Genomic DNA, 25886 nt, shown 5'->3' on the forward strand with positions numbered 1-25886 from the left:
TGTCTTCATACCATATAGCAGGTGCTGTGCAATTACTTCCCCTCAGGACAGAAGTTGTTCTTATGATTAACTTAGCTACGAGGGACTATTGCATGTGCCATTCTCTTTGGAGTAACAGGTTAGGGGATGCTTATTCCTCTCCTCTGCACACTGTAGGCTTGCCTACATCCTGGCCCTGGTCCCAGCTATTACTCATTTCCCTAGAGAGAAGGGGTCTGAATAAAGTTGGATCCCCCTTGCTGGGGAAATGCACTGAATCTTGCAGCTGACTGTCCTTTATTAACCCAGCATTTGTCTTGAGAAGTCAGAGTGAGGTCAGTAAGGCCACTAAACTACAGACCTTAAGGAGAATTGCTTTTCAGGCCGGGAAGGGAGACTGGATCATATGTTAAAGAGTAGAGCAGTGCAAGCAGAGGCTTGTGTTAACCCTTACAGTATTGTTTCAAGACTGAAATGTCTGTTGCTGCATCCACTGACTTTTTTTTTCCATCCAGCCTGACTGATGGCAGTTCAAGAGGAAAAGATGAGTTTTAGCCTTTGCTACACAACCACATACTTACTCTCTGGCAGCTGCCTTGGTCTGTACAGACATGCTCACCTGTTCAGATGATTGAAGGAGAATGAGGGTTCTTCCATGTCCATAGTGTTGCAAGTACAGGGCATCTATACATAATGTGTCTGATACCATCAGTCAAGGCTGTGCTTTTGACTTCTCAGCTGACTGACAACGGGAAAGTTGAAATTGGAAGGAAAGACAGTACAGACATCTTGTTTTCTCTGCACAAGCTGAGAGCAGTACAGAGGTAATTTTATTGTCTAAGTGTCAAAGGAAGCAGGAAGAAGTATCAACATGAGGGCTATGGGAAGTGCAGTAAGAACTAAATCTAAATACAAGTTCTGTGCTGGCTACATAAGAACGCAGAACCACACTGATTAATTACAAAAAGACACACATGATATTTTTCTTAAAGAAAGAAACCTTCCATTTCTTAGTTCTGAGCTGTACCAGTGATAAAGATGTAAATGGTTTTGGAGCACCCTATCAGTGCTAGAGTAGAATACTGATGTGCATGGAAGGGGACCATTCTGGTCCCACTAGCACCATCTCAGCCCTGACCTGGAGGGAAACTCTGCTCTGCAGAGATTACGGGGGATTCAGTAGCCTTCTGGGCCTAAGTTGAGTTGCTCTTGAGCAGACAGGGCCAGGGCACCACTGAAGGAGAGTGGTTGTGATATAAGTAAACACCTGCTCAGAAAACAGACAAAAATACTAAATTCCCCTAAGGAGTTCAGCTTGGCTGTAGAGGGACCACCTCCACCTTGCTCTGGGAGAGCAAACACCAAGCCAGAATAGCACTTGCTTTCTTAGGTTAAGTTATAAATCCATAATGCATGTCTTAATCTTGACAGGACAACAGTGCAAGACCACTGGAATATGCGGTGTTATTTCAGCCAGACTTGCACACACAGTACGCATGGGACACAGGGGCATCTCCTGCTTATATCTAGTGCCTGATCATCAGGACCACTTGAAATATTTCACTTACTTAGAAGGAGCAAGTGGCTAAAGCAACCACCTGAAATGATTAGCCAGAGCCCCTGGAGCAAGGTCAAGCCCATCTAATCCAGACTCTTGCCCTTTGGCAACAGGTGCATTCTTCTGTTCATTATGGTTTCTTAAACTCCGCAATTCTAAGGACAGTCATGTTTCAGTCTATACACCACCATATGTGAGCCTACCTTAAGGGGCAGGCACCTGATTAAGGCTTTCACCTGAAATACTAAAAAAAAATTTCTTCATGTTAAGCAGATCTGATAACAGCAATACAGCCACTGCATGAACAGAAACTATGTCTCAACCACAGTTCTGGAGTAATTTATTCTGCTAGATCCAAGCATACTATGTACTGACCCATACAGTGCCGCACAGGTAAAATAGTCAACTGAAAAAAGCACTCCACTCCCAGCTAAAACACTTGCTAACATACCTTAAGTTCTTAAAGGCTCATTTAGCTTATCATCTTAGAGTTAAAAAAAAGGCTAGTGTGTCACAGACTGATGGATACCCAACCCTGCTCTTCAGTATATGAAGTTTCTGTCAGAGTGACACTGTAGCAGAAAGTTTTGCTCACTAATCCATTCACCCATTAAAAAACCTGCAGTTTGCCAGGTATCAAGGGACTTGTCTACATAGAAGTATAAAGAGGAACTCTCATTTCATTACATCTAAAATAGTTTTGCTACTAGTAGGTCAGCATTTGCTCAAGTCTTTCAAAGCTCACCTAGACTTCCCATACAACATAGGCAGTGTCTATCCATTCCTAGTGTATGGACACAGTTCCCTTCCACAGAGTTCAGAAGGACTTGTACTGCAGAACAGACATCAGATGAGACCTACTGAACAATGAAATTTACACCCCAGAGCTACATGAGCAATCATATTAATATTTAACATTAAATAATTAACAGGACTCCTCAAGATCCATCTTTTTTGTTCTGCAGGCACCAGGGAGTATGAGTTACCATCTAGTTCCTTATTTTCATCCCTTCTCTGTAGCTCTAAAGACTGCAGAAGTGAAAAAGACTCATCCCCAGCCTTTTTTTTCCTTATAGTTAAAGGCAGACAAACCAGAAGCCAGAGCAGGTGGATGAGGGAGGAAAGAAGTGGAAGTGCAAAAGTTCGTCTTTCATTGTACCCTCAGGTTTCACCCGGCATGAAACTGGTTGCACTAATCCTCTCTGTCACAGGGGGATGCTGTCTTGTTTGTTAGCAAGGAAGCTAAGCTTTGTATTTAAGTGATTCATCTTATTACTAAGGTGGGGGAGCAAGAAGGGGAGAATTGTTTGGTCATTTTCCAGTTTCTTGCACCATCTGCTAAACTGGAGATACAGAAATAGTAAGGGGCAGGAATTCTGCCACACAGAGAAACATAGTAGAAGGCTTGGAATAGTAACCCTAGCAGAGGGCTCATGTCTGCTCCTGTGTCCATCTTGGGAAGTCATCAACATTAGATATATAAGAAGAATTAAATGCCTCCTGATGTACATAATTGTGCAACTAAATCTTGAAAGAGCATATTCTTGTCTGGCTACAGCTGAGGATTAAGAGACCTTGAACTCTACCTGTCATTCATTCCTTAAACATCCACTTCCTTTGGTTTTCTAAGCTATTGGCCTTGGTTACATCCTGCAGGAAAACACTTAATTACCAGGTCAAACAAAGCATTTTGTTTTAAGCCATTCTGCCCTGGTGATCTAACACTGCTGAGCATCCCTTTTGCCCTGCTCTCAAGAATGCATCATTAGCTTGCAGCTGACCCCTCACTTGCCCCATCTGTTTTGAAGTCTTCCTCCCTCCAACACACTTCCCCTCCTTTCCACCTAAGAAGGCTCAAGTCTGTCCAGCTATTGAATGTGCTCTGTATGAAGCTACTAATTATTCTCAAGAGCTTCCCAGTTACTCTCAATTAACTAACCAACCAAGCAACCAAAGTCATGGTGAGGATGCATCCTAGTTTTGTCTAAGGGGCTTTTATAATTTGTTTTCTGGATTTCATCCACTTTAATAAAACCTGACATTCAGTCTCCCTTGCTGACTGCTGCTTGTATTTATCATATGATTCACAGTGGCACCTGAACTGTCAGTCCGCTGCATAGCAAACATTATGCAAAGGCAGTTTGTGGCTTCCAAGTGACCCATATTATTTACAGGTAACCCTGGTACCTTTACAGCTAACATCACCGTTAGCATCCAGACACTAAATATGTTAATTTGCAGCTACACAAAACTGACCAGAGGACACATTCAAATGGGTGCTTGGCTTGCTACTGCTGTCTAATTTCAAAGTGTTGCCTGTAGCTGGAGTGCAAGGGAGGGGACAGGTGTCCAACTGCCTGTGGAAACTGGCATCCTGTTCTGGATTAACCTTATCTTGGATCAGCAGCAAGTTCTGCTACCTCCCTATGGATTGTCCTCCTGGTCATACAGCATAGCAGAAAAGTACAGAGAGCTTGGAAGGACAGACTGCAGTGGTATAGATATAGCGCCTTGCAAGTTACATCACAGTTAAGGATGTACAATTAGGAACCTGTAAGGCTTGAGTTAAATCGCTTGTGGGTGGTGCTTCAAGGATTAACACTGCTTTAACTGGACAGAAGAGCTGATTTGTTTGGGGATAAGAACCCATTCTCTGCCACCAAAATAGCACTGCTTATATGAGGGTGTGGCAAAGCAATACTGCAACAAAAAACCTGGTAGAGCTAAGCTCCATCATCTTTCTAACAAGTTCACAGGAAAGAATAAGCCCACTTCTAACAAAATTAAATGTAGTATTTCAGAAAGTTTAGCTCTTTGTCAGTGCTGTGATAAAACAAGACTCAGTTTCTCTTAAGGATACTCCCGCTCCCAAGCTGTTTTTGCATCCTCTAAATCCACCCATCCAGATCACTTGAAGGCTGTGCTGTTCTGACTTCTGGCAACCCCACTGCTTCCAGGCCCTAGGCCTCAAAGAGATGTCTGACAACACTCCAGATTTCTGACAAGCATTACACTGCTTAATCAGTAGTACAACACTCCCCTGAAAAGAAGTGTAGGAAGAGTCACGGCTGTAAGCGGGCAGAAAGGCCCAACCCAGCCCTTTGGGGAAGGCTAGCATAAGTGGTGCTGTTAAATACTGCAGCTATCTGAAGAGCCAAAACACAAGCACAGCTCTGGGACTGGGGTGGGGAACTACTTTCAGGAGGCTCCAGGCTGAGCTGTCAGGAAAGCAGCTGCAATCTCTTCGAGCAGGGCTTCCCAGCAACAGGTGTCTGTAACCCTAGCACTAACACTACAGTGAGGAAGGAGCAAGACCCTTGCGGAAAGGAAAAATGCTTGTAAAACCTGTTCACATCATTAAATCCTCCTTTAACTTTTACTCTTAAAAGTCGTACCTCAGCAACTGAAGTGCCTTCCGCAAGCTTTCACAGTAGCAGTCACTAGAAGTTAAGAGAGAAGGCTGATGAAGAGGTCACTCAAAGTTCAGGCTTCCCACCAGCTGCTGCCTGCCCCTGCGTCCACTGCTGGGACGATTGAGGTCTCTGTGCCTGTTTTCATATGGCAATGGCATAGGCACATCCTGACCCGCTCAACCACAAAAGGACTTACAGCAACAGCTCACCAGCATCGCAGTGGGTAAAGAGGATCATCATCCCACTGTCTACCCCCTCAGAGACAATGAAATGCTTTGAAATAGGCAGGACTAAACACACAAGATGTGGTTTCTCTGGATGAGAGGCCCTCGTATGATCAATTTATCAGGCTGAGCAAATTCAGCCCTGTCTCTCACAAGAGCAATGCTAAACAAAGTGTTCATAATGACAAAACCAGGAGTTTTTGCACAAGATGCGGGGTCCATCCCATTCCAGCATCACTTCTCCCTCAGCCCTGCAGGCCTTGCATAGGTTGAAGACTTCTCTGCAGACAGGGAAGAAGTACAGTCGACAAGATGCTTCATCTACTTGCTGTCAACACAAAAAAATTGATAGCAAGTCTGCTGGCCCCACTCACTTCATATTCTTTCTGCAGCAAACTCGCACAAATGTACAGATCTTTTTTTTTTTTTTTTTTTTTTTAAAAATACTTGTTTCAGTGAATTAAGATGGACACCTCTCCCAGAAACAGGCAGGTGAATCCTCTGGGACCCATGGGATCCAGCTCTGGGACTAGCCCACTAGCAAGTACCTGGGAAGATCAGCACTCTCTTCCGCTCCTGCTCCTGCTCCCCTGTCCCCTTTGTCAGAATCACTGCAGGCGGATCCAGGTCCCAACTGTGGCCAGCAAGAAGTCTGTGGAGCCAGGCACACAAGGCACAGCTCTCTTCACACCCGGATCTGGTACCCATTGAGGTCTGGCATGGCTTTGGAATCAGCAGGCTTCTTCTCACCAGATGGCCTGTGAGCAAAGAGGGTAAGAACTATTCAGAAACTGTTTTTTTTTCAGTTGGGAGGTGCTGCACATAGAGATGGCAGCACACGAAAAGGTACAGGAAAGCTTCAGACTTATCCTATGCTACTGAGAGCAGGATTATTCTACAACCTCCAGTAACTCTCCCAATGATCTCCACAGAAGAGAATGCAGGTTAGGAGGAGTAGGAAGTCCACTCTGATACCCCAGATCTGTTTCAGGAAAACAATCTCACTGACAGCAGTAATTTTTGGAATGTCTTTGGGGCACAGGTCTGTGAGACACCAGAGCTCAGAGCCCTGCGTAAGGTTAAATATCAGCTACCAAGATCACTGCCTATTTGAGCTGCCTTCCTCCTCCCTGCCAAAACAAAAAACCCCCAGCTGTCCCCACACTCCCCAAGCAATGATAAACTCACAAAGGCACAGACTAGGGAAGAATGCTACTGCAGGTCAGAGAAGTAACCCCTATTATAAAGAACCTCAGTAAGACATCAGAAGGATCCAAAACCAGACAGCAAGGTGGAGTCTATGAGTAAAACAGAGATGCTCTAGATAGGTCTCCTGCCCAGCAGCCCCACTCACCGTCGGTCCCCACGGCTGTTGCGCCGATGGGGGCTGGCCTGACCTCTTTGTGGGGAGGAGACATCTTTCTTTCTGTCCTTGGTGGGAGATGGTGGCCCAGTTCCTTTGCCAATCTGCCAGATTAAAGTAAGATCAACATGAGCAGAAACCCAATACAAGTAGTAACCAGAAAACACAAAGCCTAACAACGATTAATTATATGGGAATAAAAGACAAAAAAGCAAGGCAAGTGCATCGAAAATGCAAAAGCCAGAAAAAACCAGCTACAGTGACAGCTATGGCTCCAAGGACTGTATACAGTCCAAGCTAATTACAACTGCAGTACTGCACCAGCGTCCATTAGGGGACCAAAGGAAAAGAGTCCCCGGCCTCCAATTCACCCTCTACTGCACCATCTAGGAGAGTGTCCTGCCACTTCATTCCCCCAGCACACCATCAGACAGGCAAGACAGCAGACGCAGCAGCAAACAACTTCTCCAACCTTGCTGCTTACCTTCAGCCTCATATCACGGGCATGTCTCTCAAGCTCTTTGCGGAAGTCTTCCCGGGTTAGCTTGTCTAGATCCAGGATGGAGTGCTTCCACTCAATCTGCTCCACACTGTGTGGGTCATGGGACACACAGTGGCCCAGCTTCACCTTTTTGAGAGTGTGCCAGCAGCGGCGATATGCCTCCTCGAAGTCAAAGATGAGTTCGCTCAGTGTGCGGAAGACGGGTGCTTTGTACATGAGCTCTTCACGTCGGCTGATGCCCAGTGCCCCATAGCGGCCTCCAAAGTTCACCCCCAGCACAATGTGTCGGAAGTAGTTCCCTGAGAAGTGGGTTTTGAAGCTGATGGGGAAACGGTCCAGCGTGGTCATGTTGTTGGTGAGGTAACTGACAGGAGCCACTATTCAGGAAACAACCAGTGATACCATTTTCTTGACAACATACTTTCTTCTTGCTTCAAACCCTCTCAGCCTGCTCAGCAGCACTAATTCAGGCATCATATAGGCAGGATTTGTTGTCCAGATCAAGAGTGCAGCTCATTGCAAGCTGCCCTACTTTCATGTGGGTCGTGGGGAAACCAGATTTGCCCTCATCAACAAGACCATCAACAAAGGGAAGTTAATTTCAAGGCAGTTTGGTGATGCAGAAGTTGCAATGCTAACACCTCAAGTGTACTGTATTCCATAGCTCTCAAACTGTTAACACAGTAGCATTATTCCTCAGTTTGTTTTAATCTGTTTTACTAACTACTACTTCACACACAAACCGAGGAACCTTCAGGACAAAATACTCATCAGACTACCCTTCTGAACCATTCACTTGCCATCTCTGCCTCCAGGTGGCTTTGCCAACGTGCATCAAGAATCTATAGCCCGAGTGACATAGACTAAGCCTGGAAGATAGCTAGGAAAGATGTGTACTTAAAGATGACACGTCTAGAATTAATAAAGGTATTGCCTAAGCTGGCAGGCAGTGTTAGACATAATAGTAAAGTGACATACACCATAATTAGAAGTTGGGGAGGATCCCTAACTTATTTTAACGTAGAACACACGCAGGCAACATTGCAGTAGGGGGACAATGTTATCCACAAAGTACTTCCTGACCTAACTCTAGCTAATATTTTTGCCCTCTTTAGATGTTCCTTAGATCCTTTATCTTTTACTCACTTGTAAAGTTGTCCAGAGCAGCACCACCCTTCTTGGGTAAGGAGGAGCAACTCCGAATAACTTGTTCTGATATTTCAGAGAATTGCTTGGATTTGGATTTTAATGGTGGGTTTTTTGGGAGAACTGGGGAGGGAAAACAGAGGGATGTGAGGTTTGGTGACAATATTATCAGCAGCCTCAAAGCATGAGAAAGCAGAGGAAAAAACACAAGGATGGGCAGACATGCACAATTCCAAGAGGAAAGGATACATTCCCAGGATCACAGCTTCCAGGCATTTTATTGGCAGGGCCTCTTTGGTCATTTCTTTGGCCAGGTCCATCAGCCTGCAGAGTGGGACAAGGGAAAGACGAGGACAGTTAGAGGGCTTGTGCTATGCAAGTACAGCCAGTTCAGCCCTTTTGCACCATATACATAAGGTAGGTTTCCAGGAGAGCAGGTGGCCCACTGTGGACAGGGAACAGAAGAAAATATCTTCTTTAGGAACATACTAAATCCAATCGAGGTCTCTATCACATGCTCTCTATCGCTGCTTACAAAGAACTCCCTTCAGTGAGTTACAGCAAAGCTTCCTACTAGGCCAACCTCTGTTCTCAGGGAAACCACAGCACTTGGCTCAGTGAGTTCTGGATGCACACCAATGTGACCACAAGCAGAAGCCTCAAAGGACCAAGAGCCAGCAATGTTTGCCTCACAAGGTTCAAGGACAGTGAAGCCCTCTGTCATCAACCCTACTCTCTGTTCAACAAATACTGTGGAGGACACATTGCACTGATTACAACACAAGACATTTGGGGTCACGTGAGTCTATGGACTAGACCAATAGTAAGAAGCCAATCTTGGAAGACTCTCAATATGCTGGCCAAGAAAGTCAATGAACATCAGGTGCTTATCTCCAGGAACTTATGGGGCACAGCTCTTCCCCAAATCTGCAGTTAGGAGAATCCCCCTTTTCCTTCAAAGTATGAGACACCAAAAGCTTAGTGAGCCTGGATTCTGCAAAGGCACTCACAGGAGCTATGAAGTTAGACCTGTAAAGATACTTACTTGGCTTTTACAGAGCTTGTTTAGGGCAGGACCTAATTTCAGAATCCATCAGAAGTTCATAGAGTTATATTCCAATTAGAAGCAGGCAGAATCTGCACATCTTTGAAATACATTTATGTTATTTTAGTGGATTTACTGATTCATGACAAGAAAACCTACTCTTGTCCTTGAGAAAGGCCAGACACAGCTCTGCCCAGCTGTGCCCCAGGCAACAGACAATAAAGTCACCTAAAGTAGGATGGAGCTGCAGTACTGAAAGCTCTGAGTGCCACCTAGACCTTGGCCAGGGGGTGGAAAAAAAAGCAGCGGGTATAGCAAGGCCCCAACATCTTAAAGCAAGGATTAAATGCTGTAGGGGCTGCCAGCACTTACCCAGTCAGAGGTCTGCTCTTCTTAATTTCAAAGAATTGTGTCCCAGTGTGATTGTACCTGGAGGCAAGAAGTTAAGGGCTTGCCAGCTTGGAAAGCAGAGTTTGAAGAAAACCTGTCCGAAGAACTTCCATGTTACTATTCTCAAAGCAAAGTCATGATCCCACAAATATAAGAGCAATGCAAGAAAGACCCCACCTATCCCATTTATAGTCCCTCACTTCCACTGTATTTCCTTCTTGTCAATTCTTCTCTTTCTCCTCCCCACACACAGGTTTCCACTCCATTTCCCAAATGTCCATGCTGACAGCACATGCTCTGCTCAGCTTTCCAGTTACCAGAGCAGAACAAAGTTTGATAGATGTCTGCCTGCTCCGGTCTGCACAGAACGCATGGAGCATTGAAACATTCATGGTACCTTATTCTAAGACTGACTGGGACCCAATCCCGAGCACAACCACCTTAGATGGATGAGAGGTGCCAAAAGGTCTGCCTTCGTACCTTGTTTTAGGGCTGAAGCCAGAGCTGGCTCTGTATCTCATCAGTGAGATTAGACTGTGCTTGCATGGCACATACCTGCTGTCCAGCACAACAGGGATGGAGAAATCTCATTCCCAGGACAGAGTCACACAGGCAGCTCTGCATATAAAGGGGCAGGATACCACAGATGCACAAAAGCAGGGTGGCTGACTCTCCTCAGCTACAGAGAAGAGTGTTGGAGTAGGATGACCTGAGAGGCAGTTTTCTCACCACCACAGCTCACCCATGCCTTAACAGTGAGGTGACACAGTTTGTAGTCCAGCTGAGACCCAGCTGTCAGGGTCTCAAATATGCATAATTTTAACAAAATGGCACTGTAAAGCCACTGACCTAGAAGGGTGGGTAGTGGGGAAAGGGCCTTGACAGCACGCTCATTTGTTACATGGAGGGAACAGGATCAGAAGGTAGCTCTAGCAGAAGAGAAACACAGCTGCAAAACAAACCATCATCCCAAGTCCAGCTTCCTGTTTTCAGGGAGCAAGTTTCAGTTCCCCTCCAGCTACAACAGAATGAGCTTTTCTGTTCTTCACAGGGAAAGAAAGTCCCCTTTCTCCCTCCTGCTGGGTTATCACACCAGTGGCTAAGGTAACGGTAAAGGATACTGAAGCTCCCTGATGTAGCGCTGTACAGCTTCCAGGCGCTCAGGGATGGGGGTGGATGGCTGGAACGCAGGCACACTTGGTATGGGAATCTGAAATGGGGAGCAGAATGTAAATCACTGCTTCCAAACCTCTCCAGCTTCTTGCTGAACTCAGTGGCATATAGCTACAGGGAGCATGTTCCTCTGAAACAAGCCCCTTCTTGCTGCCCGAAGTGACCACACCAGGAACATTCCTCTGTTCCCACACTGATAACTGGGAAGGGATTCAGAATGAAGCACTACAACAGAGCTGCAAGAGAAACTGTGTGAAAGGGTCTTGCATTTAGGCAACGTTACATTGGAAGAATTAGATAAAATTAACTGATGAGGCAAGGTGCGAGATAGGAAAGCTATCGCCTGAGGGAGCTTGGCCTAATTTGAGTATGGAAACTGGAAGACACAAAACAAAAATAAGAAGAGAGAGGCAAAAACAGAGAATGACTTTCCCCAAGGCCACCGGAGCATGGAACAGTCCTGTAAGCAAGGGTATAAAGGTCCCTTAGTGCCTCCTAGCATCTCAGGTGAGTTGGCACTGACTAGGACACAGGCTTGACAGCATCATGACTCCCCCCTCTGCAGTGTCTGTTCTTTTGAATTACGTGGTCACAGAATGACGTCTGAAAGTTCACCATTCGGACTGCTGTCCCATTCTGAGGCCTCAGCCTTATGGTTCCAGTCAGATTTTTCTCACCATTTGTTCTACAGGGGATAACTCCAAATGGTCAGTAGCTGAGCAAATGTGTCTAAGGAAAGAAAAGGGTCCTGTCCACAGGACAAATATAATGGAGAAGACACAAATTTGGTGTGACTGACAGGCTTGGAGAAACAGCCTAGCATTTCCCTCTAAAGGATAGCTCATGCCTTGCACACACCCCTCTGATACCAGACTGCAGCTTTTCACAGCAGTTTGGTTTTTAGCATTTCAGTTCCTCCTCAGACTTCCCCCAGAGCTGGGCTATCCCCAGCTAAGAAAGAGTGAGTCAGAACCAGATCTTCCCTTGGGCCTTCCACTCTGCTGTGCACAACTGCCTCTGCTGGCCATGGTTTTGTAGCCAGCAGTACTGCTTAGCCACTCATCACTCTCCACGTGTATTTCTGTGGCCCCTCATTTCCATACCTCCTTCTTCTGCCCTGGGTTGGCACAAATGACTGGTGAACCAGGTCAGGCACCTGAAACAGCTGAAAGCCGAGCCAGCAAGCATGGGTAGTTTTCAGTCAGATCAGTTCCCTGTCCTGGTTTGCCACATGGTTGCACTCTGCTTGTGCCCACACAGCACAGGGGCCAGAGACTGCTTAGCCTTCAGAGATGGGCTGTTGCTGCCTCTGGAAACCATAAGCTGTGTTTTTCAGCCTAGCTCCAAACACCATCAGCAAGTAAACACTGAGCTAAACTCAGTTTCTATCCATTTTCTCTCCTGTTTTGATCTTTCTTTTCTTTTTTTTGGAAAACTAAGAAGCACCATTTGGCCACTGGTACCCATTTTCCTAGTGCCTCTCGGAGGTGCCAATTGCCACCTCCAGTGCCTTATTTCCGTACCCTGTGTGGAGCAAGCAGAGGCACCGGCTGGCTCATTTGCAGGAGACAGCACAGGAGTGGCAGGAGCAGATGTGAAACTGGGTTTGTTTAGCCGCAGCAGGAGCAGGGAAGGCTCCAGAGAGCGGCACAGAGATGGAGCCATCTCTGGAACCGCACAAGCTGAGTCAGTTTGGATGTTGTGAGCTGACACACTGAGTCACAGGAAATCATTTCCAGGCAGAAACAATGAAAAGAGGTAACAACCAGGACAGTCTGACTATTTAACTTTGTTTCATGCCTTCAGCAAGGAGACTTTCATGCTTTTTAAGTGTAGACAGATTAAGTGCATGTTGACAGCACAGATGAATGATTCTGGGTAGTTACTCCTCCCTTTACTAGTACAGACCCCCAGATCCCCTTTTTCTCAAAGGACTGTGCAACTCTGAGACAGCATAATGGCAGCCAGTTCAGCAGGGGACTAGTTAATGCAGAAGAGCCTCCTGCACCTCAAGTAATTAAACTGATGAAAGTACAGCTTGCTCTCTCTCTCAGATCTGGGCCTGCAGCCCAGACTGGGCTACAGTTTCTTTTGCATCAGGTCTATAGTGTTTTAATGGGGCAATAGAAGCGGGAGGAGACGAATAAGGTCTCCATTCCTCAATCACACACTGACAGCACAGGAGACCCTAATGCTTCCTTCTTACCCAGCATCATCCACTGCACATCTCAGAAGGGCTACAAATATTAGGCAGTGTTCACAATCCTCCCGAAAGCAGAGAAGAATTTATTTGAAACAGAAAAGATAGGAAATCAGATCTATTTTGCTTTCCTTTTAGTTATTCTGAAAGCTGGATAGAGAGCCAGGAAGAGAGCCCAGATTTCCCAGCACACATACCTCTGCCAGGCTTAGCAGACTAACTGAACACGTCCTTGGTCCCTCACCACTTGTATGGAGGGGTTGCATCACCCCACTCCTAGATTCATGCACCCCGCAGGCTGGCTATATGTGTGGGATTGGGATTCTGCTTTTGGAAAGGGGATTCTGAGAACAACAGAGATCTTAATGTACAGTGGGCCATGCTGTACATGAGACAAGGCAGATGGGAGAGAGGCACAGACAAAGCTCCACCCTTGTCCATATCACAGAGGTGCTTTTTTGGCCAGCCTAGTTTAGCAACAGTTTCTTTTATGGTGCTTAGATGTATCCAAGCTCCTCCCTAATCTTCCTTTTGCAAGCAACATGGGAGCAATACCAATCCCAGTTATTAGCCTGACTAAAGAAACTATTTTTTTCCCACCTCTTCTTGAGCTCATTAGATGCAACTCTTCCTGTCTTTGCCCTGATAATGACCTCATTTAAAATCCATAATTTCTTAATGAGGCAACCACACATCACTTTGTATTTCCAGTGTGCACCCATTTGATGGTCCCGGCAGCTCCAAGCAAAGCAACACCCCACCCTGTTTCTAGAAAGGAAACAACCTACAGGAGGGTGGCACTCTCAAGCCTAGCATGCGTGCCCAATCAACTATATCCTGCCATAGTGGCACAGCCCACTCGATGCCCACTCACCCCAAATCTACTGGAAGGAAATGGAGACTAGAGGTCTCACACCCCAGTGAAAAGACACAGCCCCTGCAGCTGATCTGAAGAGTACACTCATTGCCCTAATTCCCACCTGTTGCATCAGCCATTCAAAGAAACCTGATGGCACGGAGACAGGTGGTGATATAAGCAGCCCTCAAAAATAAAAACACATCCCTAGAGGGAAAAGGGAAATAGGGAAACAGAGCCCATTCATCCTTGCTGCTTCCTGCATCCCAGCATCCTCTCAGCTGTATGGCTGGTAAGCTTGGGAATGGGATCTCGGATTGCGGAGTGCTGTATAGAGTTTATAGATCTGGTTCCCAAGGGTGCTAGCAGATGCCAAAGAATTGGATAGCCCAATTTCACCTGTTATTGCAAGAGCTCATACCACTTGTGTCCCCTAACCATCACCCTTTGGCACCAAGACTGTAAAGTGAGAACAGCGGAAGTACTTCACATTAAGACCAAAACCAGAGACTGAACACTGTATTTCCCTCCCCTCATGCACCGGACTCTTGTCTGTGAACTTCTTTCTTCCATTTCCCTCACCTCTCCTGGCCAAATCGGCCCTTTTGGTCAGGAAATTAAGTAGTGTGTGTCCTGATTGATCTGAAACATGTTTTCAGCCTTCACCCAGGCTCAGGACAAAGTCAGAGGAGAGGAAGCAAATCTGATAAGGAAGGAAAAGTCTAGTAGGGTTAGAATAGGGACTGTAATCAGGATTCAAGGTTTGTTCTGGTTGCTGCCACAGATGCCTATAACTCTTCACTGCACAAAGGCTATTACATCACACACTTCTCCAGAGTTCCTCACAGAAAGCATTATGGATTGCCTGTGCACTATATAATAGCATATTCTTGCATACTTCAAATTACCTTCCCAAGGAGCTAAGTCCTTGCTAAAAAAGCCCGGGCAGGAAAAAATTCATCTTTTTGTGTTTGAATTTCCTCTGTTTGCATGATGGGAATACTCTGATAACTCGCCAATGGAGTGACACACCAAATGTTTGCGGTGTCTTTTGTTCACAGGATGCCAATGAAAGGGGGAGATCTTTCTCCAGCTGAGGTGCAACACAGATATAGCAACAATCACAGGAGTTCACATGCAAATGTTTCAGTATGGCACAAGGTTAAGTGAAATGATCACCGGTTCCTCTTTACTTCGTAGAGTTCTCTGCAGCAAGGCCAGGAACGGGCTTGGAAATCACAACATCTGACCCTACAGCAGCAACAAGCTCTGCAGTCGTTTGCTAACTCCTCTTAAAACTCTTTAGCATGAGGAGTCTCTTTTCTGACGGACACCGTTCTGTGCGAGAACGCCTTTCGGTGTGGGAGACTGTACCCAAATCTAATTCCTTCTGGTTCAAAGACTCGCCTCTGCCTGTCTCACCCTCCCACCTCAAGTATTCGGACTCTTCTAATTTAACTCCCCTCACCTTTTCATCATTCATCCAGTCTTCCTCCTTAGGGCAATCCCTCCATTAGCCATCTGAAGTCTTGTTTTCCAGCAAGGCCTCAGAAGAAGAGGGTGCTGCTGGCGCGGCAGGGCAGAGCAGAGCCCCGCAGACACCCTCCCGCACTCTGAGTTAGAAAGTGGCTTTGCTTCCTGCAAGAGCACCCCCGGGGGCCCTTTTCCCGAGGGATCGCTCCCGAGCCGGGGAGCCCAGCCTCCACGGGGGGCAGGCGAGGGACCCCTCCCAGCGGGATGCCACCGTTTCCCCTCTTCCCGCCCCGCGCCCTGCCGGGAACGGCCCGGCCCGGCCCGGGCGCTCCCGCCGGGACGCCGCGCCGCAGCAGCCCCGGGGGGCGGTGGTGGGGTGTGTGTGTGGGTGCTTGCGTGTGGGTGTCTCACCTTGGGCAGGTCGGCGGCGCCCCGGATCCTCTGCGCCACCCGCTCCCCCTCGGGGTGGATCCTGCCCACATGCCGCCACATCCGCTCCCAGGTGGGCTCGTCCACGGGCAGCCCGCCGCGGTTGACGAAGAAGGGGACGCCGCCGTCGCGGAGGTCCTCCTCGCCCTCCTCCTCCTGCTGCTCCTCGTCCCGCGCCGCCGCCGCCGCCGCCGCCGCCTCGCCGGAGGGGGGGTGCCTGCCGGCGGCCGCGGCCCCGCCGCCCCCCGGCATCGGCATCGGTATCGCCGCCGCCCGCGCTCAGCGCCCGCCGCCCGCCGCCGGGCCGCCGGCGGCCGCGCCCCGCATGGCCGGCGCACCGGGCACGGGGCGTCACCGCCCCCGCCTCGCCCCCGCAGATATCAAGGCGGAGGGTTTTCGGGGAAAAGGGGAGAAAAAGCCAGGCGGGGCGGCGCCGGGTGCCGCATCAGGCCGCCGCGGCGGGGGAGGCGCCGGCGGCCCAACCGCCCGCGGCAGTGACGGCGGGCACCGCGCGGGGCGGGGCGGGCCTGCCGCCGGGGCGCCCCCGCCGCGCCGCCTCCCGAGCGCTCGGGGGCGCGGGCGGGGACGGCCGCCTCCCCGGCGGATGCTGCATGCGGGGTAACAAAGCCCCCGCGCGGGGCGGGGCGGGGCGGGGCCGGGCGCCGCTCCGCTCCGCTCCGCTCCCCTCCCCTCCGGGCCGGGCGGCCTCGCAGGCCCCGGGTCGCGGCGGGCGCCCACCGCCGTGCCCGGAGCCGGCCTGCCGCTGGCGGGGCCGGGGGTGCCGCTGCCCGCGGGCGATAAGGCCGGGAGGCGGCTGCGGCCGGGTGATAAGGGGGCGGGGCGGGAGAGAGCCGCGGGGGGGGGGGGATGCTGGGGGCGGGGCCACGAGGGGCGGGCCCACGAAGCGACCGTTTAACGGTCGCTGAGAGGGGCAGCTCGCGGCCGGGCGCGGGGCCGTTAGCACGCGGCTGCGAGCGGTCTTCGCTGGGGGTTTAGGTGGGTGAGCAGGGCTGGGGTTGGGCGGCTGGAGGGTCTGGGGAGGTGGCCCCGCTGGAAGTGGGGGCAGGTTTCCAAGCAGAGGTAGCTTTGAGAGACAGAGGAGCTGGGGTAAAATTCCCAGGTAAAAAGCAGTGAGTCACAGAGAAGGTAACTGGGGTGCTCCTGTTTTGACTTTCGAAGTGGTACAAAGTGGTCATGAAGGATGGACTTGCCCCAGGTGGGAACTGCATGGCTGATCCGGGGTGTGCCACATGTAGTGTGTCCCTCATGGGAGGGGCTCAGTGGGGCTCTTCTGCCTGGAAAGAGACAAAATGCACCTTTATATAAGGTCTGGAGATGCACCACAAGTGAAAGGCTGAGAACTTTGCTCTGGTTTTGTCGTCTGGTTCTCCATTTCAGCCCTCCTGTAGTACTGTGAAGTGTGCAGCAGTGGTGGGAGGTTCTCCAAGCAATGCAGGAGATGTGGAAGCCTATTCTCCAGTGTGTTACTGGCACAACAGTTGTGTCCTCATCTGTAAGAACCAGGCTATATCCTGCTGTGGACAAGCCTGCTGACTGTGTTTTCTCACCACCGTGTAATATTAATCCATTTTGAAAGCTCTAGTATAAGAAAAAAAGTGTTCTGTAACAAGCACCAGGTAAAGAACTGTGTACAATTTAACACGTCACCTGTTGAGGAACCTTCTGAAGGGCATCTTGAAATGCTTGCGTTTAGCACTCCAAACAAAGGGCTGTTGTTCAGCACCAGTGAGGGGAATGAGCAAAACGCATCCTGGCTCTGGTTGCCATGGGATTTGATGTGTCCTGAGAACTGGGTATAACCTTTACCGAGTCTGGGAGAAGATTTAAGTGAGAAATGCCACTGTTTCCTGTAATTCTCTGTGGGCAGATGTTCACATAAGATCATTTCTGAGGGCAAAATACTTGAACACAACATCTCTGTTGAACTCAACGTTGCCCAAATTGTTGAAAGGTTGATTTCCTTTCAGGAAAATTAGGCTGAATGCATATCCCTGCTTCTTCCTTCTGCCTTCCAAACAAATCACCAGCACTGCTTCATGCAGCCTACATGGACTTCTGTAATACTTAAACATATACTTCTTCACTGAATAAGGATTTTTCTCTTGAATGGGGACCTTGAGCAGTGCTGATTTATCACTTCAGTAAGGTTTTTAGTGTTCTTATGGTTGTCTTTGCCTTTTACATGTGAGCAAGTGGAAACTGGCAGAGGTTGACTCCTTATATCTAAAGAGGTGGCAAAGCCTGTGGCAGGAATTTGTCTACGGCCCCTGAGTGGACGCATTTTGTAAGAATAGTTCATACCTTCCCATGTCCTTGGTCCTTTCTTCCCCAGTGGTCCCCAGTTCCTCTACGGACACAGGCCTGGAAGTGTGCCAGTCATGTGATGGCAGTGCACAGGCATATTGTGGGATATCATCTGCATTTTGGTCGAGTGTCAGCTATATTTGCAGTAACAGCACTGGGGAAAGGACAGGGCGCAAAGGCTTTAAATGCTTCTTTTAGAGCTGTATTGCCTCCCCTAGCTGAAACTGAGCACAGCTGTCCATAGAAGCAAGGATCCTGGTTTTGATTTTGAGCTCCAGCACTAATTCACGGCTGATAATTCACATTGCCTTCTATCCCTCAGCTTTTCCATCTGTAAGAGGGAAATGCTAATAATCCTGACCTGCAGCCAGAGATTCTGTAAAGATTATTATTTCCTAAAAATGAAAATAATGTGTTGTAGCAGAAGTGAAATACAATCCTTGTAACTTTAATGCCTTAAAATATATTCTGAAATCTCGGTTGGAGGAAACGTAGCTGATAATCATCAGTAGGCCTCAAAATAAGGCTTGTCAGGGGATTTTTGCTTCAGTTTCTATTAGTTAATTATTAGGCAGTGTCCCTCCCTTCAGGCCATCACTTTAAATAATTTGGCAGCAGTAGGGGATCAGTATTTTAAGGTAATAACATGGTACTACACTTTGTTTAGGTGGAAAGAGTAAAGCACAGCCATGCTGAGTGAGTCCCTGCAGTGGGGACTGAACGTAACTAAGGTGACAACAGAGGACAGAGACTTCCCTGCCTCTTCCGCACAGCTAGTGTTTCCTCATCCACAAATGTTGTTACCTGTGGCACAAGCTGTGTAATGGACATTAAACACTGCCTCTAATTTCTGGCAGCAGATTCTTGTGGCTAGGATGATGAGGGACCAGAAGACCATTCAAGTTTTTTTAATAACGCTATAAATCTTTCATTTACCTATGCTCTGTAGAGGAAGACTGTGCAGACACTCTGTGTGAATCACACCTGAGAATGGTTTAAAGGGGTGAAGTTTTGTTAAGACAGAGTTAAGATTTGCTGGTAGTGAAAGAATAAATAACATTGATAAAGGATTGAAATCAAGTCAGAACTTCTTTGAATAAAGAAGTTATTTCATAAGATATAAAATATTTGATAAAAGTATTCAAGTGGTATAGAGAGCACTTGAAAAAGAAATTATCTCCTCTGCTTTTCTGGGTGAATTGGGAGTTTTGTCTCTGTTGGAGGGGATCCAAAATTTGTTTTTGTAAACATGGATATTAAGTGATAGTGGTGACTTTCTGTTTTTTAATGTCTTTTACATTTTGATTAATATTTAATTTTTTAATTTGTGCCAATCATTTATTATTATTCTGTCATTTTGTTTTTAAAAAAATCTTCAAAAGCACCGGGCTGTTCTTTAAGCAATGTCTTAATGTGTCAAATGTGAACTTGCATAGGAGCAATTAAAACACTCACCAGAGATTTCTAGTTCTCGATGGCAATTCTCGGCCCCTATTTCCATAGTTTAGTTAGCATACATTTTCTTAGTGTGAACTGGAACCCTGCATTTAAGATCTCAATGGTCTTAAAGTTCTTTTCCAACCTAAGTGATTCTATGATTCTATATAACACTAAATGTTGCTTAGAGCATGAGCAGGGATTGTGCTGTCTTTATCTGTCTTGGCCTAACTCTTTGTGACCTAAGCTTCTCTATGCCACTAACTTCCTTTTTTTGTAACTGTATCGGAGTGGGTTCCCTTTTCTGTATTCCTGAAAGAGCTCAGTGAAAAGCCTCATGTGACAAATCAGCATCTTTCTGAATCTATTTCCCAGAGTTTATTTAGCTCTGAAGCTATTATCAAAACCCACTGAATTTCCATCAGTGTTTTTTACATATTAATTCTATTTAATTTTGTGTGTGTTTGGAATGCTTCTTTCAAAGGTGCCTGTACTTTGTTTAAACTGATTTTCAGAACTTTGCAATCGAGTCACCCAGTGCCTTTGTATCATGCTGGATAGCTTGCAACATACTCTGTGAGGGCTCTTCTCCTGAGAGCTGTATTCCTATGTATCACAGATTCCTCTGCACCTGTAGGAAACTTCCTGCGGATTCACATATTTTCAGCCAGGCTTGAGTCTACTGGTGGTAGTTATGAGAAGAGGTGAGGAGCTGAAGGGCAGGAAGCGAAGTCTGCAGCTGCCTGACTGTGCTTGGGCCCTACAGTGTCTAGCTGAGTCTCACTGCAGAGAGGAATGGGCTGGGAGGGATGTCATGGTGGAGTCCAGGATGGCCTTGACCTGACAGGTTAGCAGAGCTGCTGTGGTCACTGAAGGGATGGGGACGAAACCTGTATAGTTTTTTAGTTGCAAATTCTCTATGCAAAAGCATTACATGAGATATGGTGTTAATTTGGATTCACAGTACTTATGTTCTATGAATGTATTTACATGAACCTTGGCTTTTTTTGTGGAATAAGTGGCGGAGCTGAATTTGTTAAGTCTAGGGGAAGAGAACCCTGAGAGGGTACAGTCTTTAGATGTATAAAAGGTCCCTGAAAAAAGCCATGTCTTACGCTTCTAGGGTATATAGGACGAGAACTAATACATGTTTGAAATGTAATGAGAAAGATTCAGGTTATACATTAGAAAAAACTTTCCATAAGGACCGTGAAAGACTGGAAGGAATGGCCTCAGCAAAATATGGAGTTGATATAATTGAAAAGTTTCAGGTATTGTTCATCAGCCATCAGTCAGGAATTATTACAGTTGGACTCGATAATCTTAAGGGTCTTTTCCAAACTAAATAATTCTATGATTTAATTAGAGTTGATCCTGCCTTTGGGAGGTGGGGAGAGAACCTATATGACCTGTTAAAATCCCTTATGGCCCTTTCTTCTGTGCGTGAAAATCAGTAGCCTAATGTATTGACCACTGAAGGTGGGGTGAGTTTTTGCCAATTTGAAGGGCTCTCTTGATGGTGAAGTAAGGTTGACTTGCTTCCATGAATGACCCTTGCTCGTACAAACAGCCTCTTGGATTCCAGTTACTGCACTTAAATGAGTGAAATAGTGTGTATCAGGATGGAACAGCAGAGCAGAGTGGCTTAATGGAAGTTTTCTTTGTAATATCTTTTTTACACATTATGTGAACTACCTTTTTTAAGTGTTTGGCTTGTTGGTTTTTGTTTTTGTTTTGTTTTTTAAAGCTGCTTTCAGTTAAAGATAGAGGGTTGAAACTCATGTTTTAAGTGGTGTTTTTTTTGTGTGGTGTTTCCTTTATCTGTGTTTAGTTTTCTCCAGCTCACAACTGTGTGCCTTTAGCCTGTTCATACAAATGTCTTTATGTGCAATGAAATCCTCTGCTGTGCAGAAAACCCTGATGAGATCAGTATACTGCTGAGCAGTATGCGTATGCTGCAGTAGATCTTTGCCCAGAGCAGGAATTCTACCTTTGCCCCTAATTCTGCTCTTGCCTTGGCTCTAATCGGGAGTATCTCTGAAGATAACAGCAAAGCTTCTGTTATTTGATTGCAAAGCTGACGTAACCTTTAGTCTGCCTGGAAGATTGACTGGCATAGCAGTGCCAGAATAACCCTATTCTGTGGGCAGCTAAGAATGACTTCATCAGAGACTGATATAATGACTCCACACATTTTCCTATTCAGGTGCAGTCATAATGATTACTTTTCCTGTGAAGGTCAGACCTAAGAGAGAGGAGACTTAGATGCAATCAAGTTATCAAATGTCTGCAAATATTTGTGAAACATCTGCATTTATCTTCCTTTATCATTGGCCTGTTGAGCTGTCACATAACCCAGCACATTGTGGCATGGCATTCTCCGTCCTGTCTGTCACACGGTCAATACACCAGCCATGCATCATCCAACACATGGAGATTCACACACTGGGACTCAAGAAGGCTGAAAGGTTAGGACTTGCTGGAACGAGGAGAGGAATATAGATGGTGATCAGAACTTTACAATTGGACTGTTTTGTTTGGAGTTTCTAATTTGTTCTTAATAATAACTCTGCTTGATGACAGGGACTTGGAGAGGGCTTGGGTGTGGAGTTTCAGGGTTGGTAAAGGAAGCAAACAGCCTATCATCTTGCATGCTCTGTGCCACCCCAGCTTAGAGGCAGGGTGTGAGACCAAAAGCTAGAGTTTGGGGTTGTGTGCAGAACTGGTATCTGAAGATTTGTTCATCCAAATAGGGAACAGAAAAAGCACCGTGATACCTGGGTGTTAAGTGAAAGAACTGTAAGTAGAAATGCTTTCTGAAGTTCAGCTATCTCCTTCAGAGGAAGACCATAGGCTGATACAGTTTCACATCAAACTTCAGTGAACGGAAGTTGAATAGCTAACAGGTATAAAGTATTCTACTTAGCTGGGAAGGAAAAGGGGCTTTGTTTTCTGAAGAGAGTGGAAAACTCCAGTTTTAGGAGTCACAAAAGAGTTAAGAGAACTTTCTTCTATATGAGTGCTAAACAGATATAGCTCAGTTAAAACCTGAAATTACACTAGCAAAAAAATGGTGGAACATAAATTGAAAATAAGTGTACCTGATTTTAAAGTTAATTATCTTCTCCAATGAGCTTTTGGATAAAGCTAGAAGGTTCTTTTATCATCAAATTCTTAATTTCCTTTCTGTTCATCTGATATTTTTTCTAGAGGTGGAGAGGAAACAGGCTTCTATCCCATAAAACCTTTTTCCTGTTCTACACTGGTACAGAACAGACACTTCTGAAAGATTTAACTGGAACCAGAATAACGAATACAACAACAAGCAGGGTATTTGTTTAGGTTTTTGGAAGAACTGCTTTCAAATCCTGGCAATGCTTTGTGTGAAATAGAAATTTAAACATAGATTTCTTGCATCCAAACGGGCATGCTGACCTTGGGCTATAATGTGAGTCTTTTTTTATATGGGTTGGAGTGAGCATTCAATTATACATACAAAAGTCACTACTCCCAAACTAGCCACATCAGGAACTTACATGGAGCCTTAGGTTCAATTCCCCGTGCCAAGTCTCATGTATGTGATCTGAACTTAAGTCTGTCTTACCATTGACTCTGCAGATAGTCAGTATGTTATGGAATTGACACCTCTCCCTTTTGGTTTGATCAGAAAATCCTTCCTGAACCTGAGTAACCTTTCTTAGCAGAAATTTATTTTTCTTCAAGAAATTTCAATACACTGGCATTTTCCAAGAGCAAAGGTATTTCCTCAAGAAATTTTTTATTATTTTCTCAGTCAAATTGGTCCTGAACATTTTTTTGTTCACAGCTTGGTCCTTAGTGTTTCCAGTTTTAACTTTGTCACTTAGTGGTAATAGATTTTTTATTTTTTTTTCCCTGAAGCCTGGGATAAAGTTATTGCAGCAAAGCAACTTTCAAGTGCTGCATGGCTTTTAGAGATCTGTGCCGCCTTACTTCCTCTCTGGTAATCTGTTCTGTCCAGTTCTACTCTTCCCATTCTGCAAAAGGAGAAATGAGACAACTTAAGCATGTGCTTTTAGTGTAGGTGAAAAGACTGTGTGATCACTGACCTCGAGCAGTATGCTCAGTGGAGTGAGCCAGGTAACTGGTTTAGAACCACCTCCACGCAATGACACCTGAATGTACCACCGTTGACTCTGGTTCATACTGGTGCAGCACTGCTGTGCCACATGTGGTTCCTGGCTTGGAACCCGCAGCTCAGAGAGCTCTGCATCATTCTCTGCTGTGAGGTGTAAACTTGTCCTGAATGACTTGTCCAAGATCACACGGGAAGACACTGGCAGAGCAGGGACTTAATGTGAATTTTCTCCTAAGCAGCAAGCCAACCTTCTTTAATTTGTTTCTAGGCTACATAAATAGTGAGTAAAAGTTCTGTGCATCTGGAAAGACTTCTTCAATATTTTTTGGAAAGTGGGTTAATTCCTATAACAAGATAGGTTTGGGGGACTGGAGAGAATTGGTTGGAATGGGATTAATTATGCTAAGGAAACGCTTAGTTTGTTTTTCACTGTTGGAAATGCAAGTAAGATTTTGATGCATCAAACTTCCATCTTGCTTTTCTTTATTGAAGTTAGAGTAGGAATGCATCGATTTGCCCTATTTTGTCATAGACTGAGAGGAATTGTTATACATTGAGGAATGTATTAGAAGAATATTAATAAAATGTTTCATTAAAAAAATGGGTTTATCTCTACTAAGGAAATGGTACATTCTTTTTGTCAGTGTTAATCTCCTGGTTCTTGATTCTGTCTCCGCCTCTCCCCTGCTTACTAATTCATAGTCCTATTGTGCCCAACTTAATAGCTGACAACAATGTGAAGATGGTGGTATTTTTTTGTGCTCTCTGCAGTGTGGAACCATTTTCTTGTTTGCACAATGCATTAGTCTGTAGTGTTCTATGCCATCTTTGAAAGCATGGCAAGTGTGAGGAAACTGGAGTGTTAGTGGGTGCAGCTGCAGTGTGTTCCTGATGCCAAATCCCACCCTTTGCCTTAGCAGTAATATCAACACTAAATGTAGAGAATGGCCGAAAACCTCCAAATGCAATTTTTAGAATTATGTTCCATTAAAATTCACATGAGAGGGGAGCAATTCTCTGACTGAAAAGTGGAAAAGCTTGTGGAGAGAATAATACTTTTTGAAAAGTATTGTAGTAGTTGGCATCATTTCCTTCTCCAAACTAAGCCTCTGAAAACTTTTGAGTTATACGTTGCATAAGAAAAGGACCAGAGAGGCTGCACTAGTGTCCTAGTTTGCACTTCGCTTGAGTTCAAGAGTGTTTGTGCACTTCCTGTTTGTTAAAAAATACTGAGTTTTGAAGACCTAAATTTAACCAGGTTGACGCAGAGCCACAGAATTGACTGTTCAAGCTGGAGATGCTCGGACAAGGTGATTTGTGAGTGAGACCTTTATTCTTGGCTTCTTTCTCCAGTGTATTTCCCAGAAATAAAACATATAGGCCTTTAAGAAAAGAAAATGCTCATTCCAATATGAAAGTGGTCTAGAATACAGCTCTGCTTTTATTTTACCAATGTCTCAGTCTGTCTTCTCTGCTTCCTTCCTGTATAGGTCTCCTTGCTTAGAGGAAAGCTGGCACATTAGGATGCCAAACAAGGACCAGAAAACAATGCACAGGAAGTATTCTGGAGAGAATCCCAGCCAAATCATGACAAATACAGCCCTATCCTTAAAGAATTTTACAGTGCAGTTCTTCACTATCACCCTGGTTTGCTGAAACTTGCTAATCTCCTAGTAATGATACTTTTGCATTCACTAATGCATTACTTTTTTTTTTTTTTTTTGTAGGTATCATATTGAATGTGCTTGATGCCACACAGCGCCATCTATTCATACAGAGGAGAGAATTTGTTACTGCAGATTTTGGAGGTAAGGTTGGGTTTACATGGAAGTTAAGGTGTAGTACAAAGAGCTGATTTTTTTTTAGCTGGCTGTGGACTAAAAAGATGAGTTTTCCAAGGGAATATCATATAAGGCATATACTGCAGGGCTCAAGGCTCACACTCTGGGAGTATAATGGACTCTGCAGAGGCTCAAGAGGTGTTGCTTTCCACCCCAAATTGTTCACTTTGTTAGTGTTTGAATTGGAAATTAGTTGGACAGTTAATAAGTCTGTACTTAGAACTATGGAGATTATATTTTTCGCCCTCTCCAACTGAAGTGGTGCTGAATCTAAGTCTCAGCTTGACCTGTGAGTATTTGAAAGCTAGATTTTTTTTTTTTTTACTTCAGGCTTACAAAGAGGCTGTGTTTGTGAAAGCTTTGTGCCATATTTAATAATTTGTCTATTTCTCCGTACAGTGATTATTTAGGTTTT

General features: G+C 45.8%; 2 protein-coding genes across 8 annotated transcripts in view; one reads left to right on the forward strand and one right to left on the reverse strand.

Annotated features, from left to right (window-relative positions):
* The window catches only part of ANGEL1 (angel homolog 1), a 55538-nt gene that overhangs the window by 15967 nt on the left and 13685 nt on the right, over positions 1–25886 (forward strand). For 2 of the 4 annotated variants that reach the window (XM_041129041.1, XM_041129034.1), the window contains exon 11: positions 8763–8836. The exons of 1 other annotated variant lie outside the window; for it this stretch is intronic. In XM_041129041.1, the coding sequence (XP_040984975.1) occupies positions 8763–8806 (44 nt within the window). In that variant the 3' untranslated portion in view covers positions 8807–8836. Of the gene's footprint in view, positions 1–8762; positions 8837–14910; positions 15170–25886 lie in introns of those variants that run through there. One more of the 4 variants, XM_030031333.2, reaches the window with a different exon arrangement.
* VASH1 (vasohibin 1) lies at positions 769–16334 on the reverse strand. Of its 4 annotated transcripts, none has more exons than XR_005934104.1 (8): positions 15734–16334; positions 10742–10830; positions 9603–9659; positions 8435–8509; positions 7022–7403; positions 6529–6641; positions 5723–5932; positions 769–5455 (listed from the first exon to the last, which is right to left on the reverse strand). XR_005934104.1 is itself a non-coding variant. In XM_030031498.2 (8 exons), exons 2-8 carry the CDS (start codon positions 13257–13259, stop codon positions 5860–5862), a joined length of 858 nt encoding a protein of 285 aa, XP_029887358.1. In that variant the 5' UTR covers positions 13260–13337; positions 15734–15813; the 3' UTR covers positions 769–5859. The 4 variants fall into 4 exon arrangements, 2 of the variants coding, with proteins under 2 accessions (XP_029887358.1, XP_029887343.1); XR_003925860.2 differs by having other exon boundaries at positions 769–5502; XM_030031498.2 differs by adding an exon at positions 13191–13337 and having other exon boundaries at positions 769–5932; positions 15734–15813.

This window comes from Aquila chrysaetos, chromosome 2, assembly GCF_900496995.4.
Source record: "Aquila chrysaetos chrysaetos chromosome 2, bAquChr1.4, whole genome shotgun sequence".
NCBI lineage: Eukaryota > Metazoa > Chordata > Aves > Accipitriformes > Accipitridae > Aquila > Aquila chrysaetos.